The sequence below is a fragment of the Scyliorhinus canicula genome, chromosome 21 (genome assembly GCF_902713615.1).
Source record: "Scyliorhinus canicula chromosome 21, sScyCan1.1, whole genome shotgun sequence".
Taxonomy (NCBI): domain Eukaryota; kingdom Metazoa; phylum Chordata; class Chondrichthyes; order Carcharhiniformes; family Scyliorhinidae; genus Scyliorhinus; species Scyliorhinus canicula.
Window position 1 is genome coordinate 12283287 of NC_052166.1, and position 5430 is coordinate 12288716.

The 5430-nt window shown below is 47.3% G+C and overlaps 1 protein-coding gene across 2 annotated transcripts; it reads left to right on the forward strand.

Moving 5' to 3' along the window:
• Window positions 1-228: 228 nt before the first annotated feature.
• Window positions 229-5224, forward strand: LOC119955676 (tubulin alpha-3 chain-like). 2 transcript variants are annotated; one of them, XM_038782116.1, is made up of 5 exons: window positions 229-325; window positions 1015-1237; window positions 1351-1499; window positions 3184-3864; window positions 4790-5224. In XM_038782116.1, exons 1-5 carry the CDS (start codon window positions 323-325, stop codon window positions 5087-5089), a joined length of 1356 nt encoding a protein of 451 aa, XP_038638044.1. In that variant the 5' UTR covers window positions 229-322; the 3' UTR covers window positions 5090-5224. The 2 variants fall into 2 exon arrangements, with proteins under 2 accessions (XP_038638044.1, XP_038638043.1); XM_038782115.1 differs by lacking the exon at window positions 229-325 and adding an exon at window positions 423-516.
• Window positions 5225-5430: the final 206 nt, after the last annotated feature.

Here is a 5430-nt window from a genome sequence, read left to right on the forward strand (position 1 = left end):
CTGATATATGCCTGAGATGAGAGGCTGATAATGTGGGTTTGAGTTGCGGTGCCGCTTGATCTGGGAGCCTGATAGACAAATCTCGTTATCGTGTGCTCTTCCTATCATCCTGTGTGGTTAGGACTCGGCCCCGCCCACGGCGCAAAGTGCCCAATCAGCGCTCTTCACTCTCTTCTTTATTGTTGATGTATCTCCAAGCAACCAGAGTCCATTGTTCTCACAGACCAATCAGATCCTCGACCTGGAAAAATATGCGGTATAAATAGCGCGGGCGGCCATATGCGCAACACATTGGCACGAACTGCGGATATAGAAGGACATTATGGTAAGAACACGTGATAGAATGTGGAGAGTCGCTGTATTCCACAGAGCCATCAACAGGGGTTTGATTGGTCGCGTCTGATTGATGGAATTTGATTGGTGGCGTCTGATTGATGGGGTTTGACTGGTGGTCAGATTTATTGGGTCTGGGGGGGAATCTGATTGATTGGGGTTCTGATGGATTGATTGATGGAGGTGGGTCTGATGGATTGATTGATGGAGGTGGGTCTGATGGATTGATTGATGGAGGTGGGTCTGATGGATTGATTGATGGAGGTGGGTCTGATGGATTGATTGATGGAGGTGGGTCTGATGGATTGATTGATGGAGGTGGGTCTGATGGATTGATTGATGGAGGTGGGTCTGATGGATTGATTGATGGAGGTGGGTCTGATGGAGTGATTGATGGTACAGTTCGAATTTGGGTCTGCGTGATGGGGGTAAATTAATAGGGTTTGAACTGGCAGAGGTGGCACCCAAAAGCAGGAATTCCTGAAGATGGGTGTGATGCTGATGTCAGTGGTCTACAATGAATGGGATATCCATTCAGCGCTGAAAATCAAAAAGGAAGGACAATTTTCTGAAATTCTAAGGGAAGAGATGAGAGCCACAAATTACCCCAAAGGGGAGAATTCTCCATCCACCATCATACTGAATTTTCAAAATAATAATCACCTTTCTCCCCTTTTTTAGCGTGAGTGTATTTCAATCCATGTTGGCCAGGCTGGTGTACAGATCGGGAATGCTTGCTGGGAGCTGTATTGTCTGGAGCATGGCATCCAGCCGGATGGGCAGATGCCCAATGACAAGACCATCGGAGGTGGTGACGATTCCTTCAACACCTTCTTCAGTGAGACAGGGGCGGGGAAACATGTTCCCCGGGCCGTGTTCATAGATCTGGAGCCCACTGTGATTGGTAAGAGGAGAGATTAATGATGGGTTGGTCAGTCAGAGTTTCATTAAATGCATTACAATATTTCCTTCAGTCACTATGTCCCTGTTGTCAAAATCTCTGTTCCCTGTCTTCAGATGAGGTCCGGACCGGCACCTACCGTCAGCTCTTTCACCCGGAGCAGCTCATCACCGGTAAGGAGGATGCGGCGAATAACTACGCCCGGGGCCATTGCTCGGTGGGCAAGGAGATTGTGGATCTGGTCTTGGATCGTGTCCGGAAGGTGGTAAGTTCTGTTTTTCTATCACATTTTTTAATTTGTTCAGGTGATGGGGCCAGCATTTATTGCCCCAATTGTCATTGAATAGAATGGTTTGCTCAGCCATTTCGAGAACTTTCAGAGTCAACAATATTGCTGAGGATCTGGAGTCACATAAAGGCCAGATCAGGTGAGGACAACCGATTACATAGACATAGAACATACAGTGCAGAAGGAGGCCATTCAGCCCGTCAAGTCTGCACTGACCCACTTAAGCCCTCACTTCCACCCAATCCCTGTAACCCCTCCTAACTTTTTTGTTTGGATACTAAGTGCAATTTAGCATAGCCAATCGACCTAACCTGCACGTCTTTGGACTGTGGGAGGAAACCAGAGCACCCAGAGGAAACCTACGCAGACACTGGGAGAACGTGCAGACTTCGCACAGACAGTGACCCAGCAGGGAATCGCACTGGGACCCTGGTGCTGTGAAGCCACAGTGCTATCCACTTGTGCTACCGTGTTGCCCTTATTTCTTTCCCTCAAGGACATGGGCAAACCAGGTGCGTTTTTATTTTTTTTATTTATTCTTTTATAAATTTAGATTAGCCAATTATTTTTTCCAATTAAGGGGCAATTTAGCGTGGCCAATCCACCTACTCTGCACATTTTTGGGTTGTGGGGGCAAAACCCACGCAGACACGGGGAGAACGTGCAAACTCCACACGGACAGTGACCCAGAGCCGGGATCGAACCTGGGACCTCAGCGCCGTGAGGCAGTTGTGCTAACCACTAGGCCACCGTGCTGCCCTCCAGGTGCGTTTTTATAACAATCAATTCACCATCATAGACTTGTAATTCCAGATTTCAAAAACTGAATTCCAGCATCACCATCGACCTTGGTGAGATTTGAACCCGGGACCCCAGAACATTCCGCTGCGTCTTTGGATTGTTAGTCCAATGACAATACTGCTGTGGCCCCAGATAAAGGCTGAGCTTCCAGAAGAGTCACCCCCACAGAGATCGCAGATTGAAGACTCACTGCTGCCTCTCAGTGTCTCCACACAGTGGATCCCCCTGTCCATATTCATATTCTACCATTCTCCATGCCTGCTTTCCATTCTGTTAGTGAGATGTAGATAAGTAATTGAGGGCCATTGAGAAAGAACCACGTTGCTGTGGGTCTGGAGTCACATGTAGGCCAAGAGGGGCACCTTTCCTTCCTCCAGAGAGATCAGATAGGACTTCTACAACAATCGCTTCATAGTTATCATTGGACTTTTAATTCCACTTTTCAAATTTCATGGTCTGCCATGGTGTTGATACGGTGTCCCCAGAGCATGAGCCTGTCCCTCTGGATGACTAGTCTAGTGACATTATGGCTAATCCACCAATTTTGTCTGTAATGTGAAGTCTTGTGTCTACTCTATTCTGCTGGGTTCACTCCAGTTTCTAGGCTTGATTTCCATTTTCGAAGAGGCCAAGTCTCAGTGGCCTGGAAATGCTCACTGGGAATTTGCTGTTCTGTAAACCACTGGGTTCTTCCTCCCCTAATGTCGCTCCAAACTGCCCAATCCCAGCGTCCCATTGCTACATCCCAACACTGACAGTTCAGAACTTTTCCTCCTGTTCAGGCTTTATATCCAAACATCATTTGAAGAGATCCCATTCCTTGCTTTCTGATTAATGTGTTTTGTGTTTTTACCCACAGGCTGATCTCTGCACAGGGTTACAGGGTTTCCTCATCTTCCACAGTTTTGGGGGTGGCACGGGCTCGGGTTTTACTTCCCTCCTGATGGAGAGACTGTCTGTCGACTATGGCAAGAAATCCAAGCTGGAATTTTCCGTTTACCCCGCTCCCCAGATTTCCACTGCAGTGGTTGAGCCGTATAACTCTGTGCTTGTCACCCACTGCACCCTCGAGCACTCTGACTGTGCCTTCATGGTGGACAATGAGGCCATTTACGATGTCTGTCGGCGGAACCTTGACATCGAGAGACCGACTTACACAAACCTCAACCGTCTCATTGGACAGGTAGTGTCGTCCATCACGGCCTCACTCCGGTTCGATGGTGCCCTCAACGTGGACCTGACTGAGTTTCAAACCAACCTGGTCCCCTATCCCCGCATTCACTTCCCTCTGGCGACCTTTGCCCCTCTTATATCGGCCGAGAAAGCTTACCACGAGCAACTCTCGGTGCCAGAGATCACCAACTCCTGCTTTGAACCAGCCAACCAGATGGTGAAGTGTGACCCCCGCCAGGGCAAGTACATGGCCTGCTGCATGCTGTACCGAGGAGACGTGGTGCCGAAGGATGTGAACGCTGCCATCGCCACAATCAAGAGCAAGCGCTCGATCCAATTTGTTGATTGGTGCCCGACTGGGTTCAAGGTAAGTGTAGCTTTTGTGTTCAATTCATGGAGATATGGAAAACCTGGGAAATTCTCTCCATTCAGGGAGATTATGAATAGGATCCCCCCCTCATCCATTGAGGATCCCATCAGACCATAAGATATCGGAGCAGAATGAGGCCATTCGGCCCATCGAGTCTACTCCACCATTCAATTCATGGCTGATATGTTTCTCATCCCCCATCCCCATTCTCCTGCCATCACCCCATAACCCCGATCCCATTATTCATCAAGAACCTGTCTATCTGAGATAAAACACAGTAATTTGACCTCCACCACCTTCTGCGGCAAATTTCCACAGATTCACCAACCTCTGGCGGAGGAAATTCCTCCTCATCTCTGTTTTAAAGGATCGTCCCTTTAGTCAGAGTTTGTGTCCCCTGCTTCTAGTTTTTCCTACAAGTGGAAACATCCTCTCCACGCCCACTCTATCCAGGCCTCGCAGTATCTTGTAAGTTTCAATAAGATCCCCCCATGTCCCTCTAAACTCCAATGAGTACAGACCCAGAGTCCTCAACCGCTCCTCATACGACAAGCTCTTCATTTCAGGGATCATTCTTGTGAATCTTCCCTGTTGCTTCCGGTGGAATCCCCTCCCCTCCTAAAGTGAATTGAAGTCCTGAATGTTCTAGGTGAATTTCTGTCTACGACAAACATTCCAGATGCTCAGTGTGTGCATGAAAATAGCAACTGGATTAGCTGCTGAATTCAGACTCTTTATAAAGTCAACCTACCGTCAGAAAACTGTGGCTTTGTAACTGGGTGAAGAGCCCAATAAATATGTAGAGCTGGATTTTTGTTCAGTGAAAGACATTTCCTTTTTCATAAATGTATCTTGCCAAGAAATAATGGACTCCCTGATGCTGAAATTGCTGCTTAAATAACCATATTCCATCTTTGTACAGGTTGGCATCAACTACCAGCCCCCAACGGTGGTACCAGGGGGTGATCTGGCAAAGGTACAACGGGCCCTCTGTATGCTGAGCAACACCACTGCCATTGCTTTCGCTTGGACCCGCCTCAACATCAAATTTGATAAGATGTACGCCAAGCGGGCCTTTGTCCACTGGTATGTGGGGGAGGGGCTGGAGGAAGGGGAGTTCCAGGATGCACGAGAAGACCTGGCCTCACTCGAGAAGGATTATGAAGAAGTGGGAGTTGACTCTTCCTATCTGGACAGAAAGGCAGAGGAGGAGGAGGAATAATAATTATTAATTTAGAATTTTAAGGGTTTAACTAAATTTCAAATATGACAAAATGTCTTATTAATGTAAAAGTCAAAGCTTTGACTTAACTAACAAAGAGATATGAAATTATTAAGAGGATAAATGTATTTGAAAATCATTTTGGAATTGTTTTATTTTGCAAAAGCTCAATGCACAAGAGAATTAGAAGCGTGATGTAAAAATGTTTGAAATTTGGGAAGTAGCAACAGGAGTTAAGAACGTTAAAACCAGACAAGTGGCCAAACCCAGCTCTTGGTCCAACTCTGCTAGTTCTGGGATCTCCAGTTCATATCCGAGTGCTTGATTTGCTCAGTTGGCTG

Bases quoted from the DNA above. Each gene is read 5' to 3' on its own strand.
- LOC119955676 (XM_038782115.1), top strand. The intron at 1,500-3,183 runs GTAAGTTCTGTT...TTTTACCCACAG, and splicing joins TGGATCGTGTCCGGAAGGTG to GCTGATCTCTGCACAGGGTT. The intron at 3,865-4,789 runs GTAAGTGTAGCT...ATCTTTGTACAG, and splicing joins GGTGCCCGACTGGGTTCAAG to GTTGGCATCAACTACCAGCC.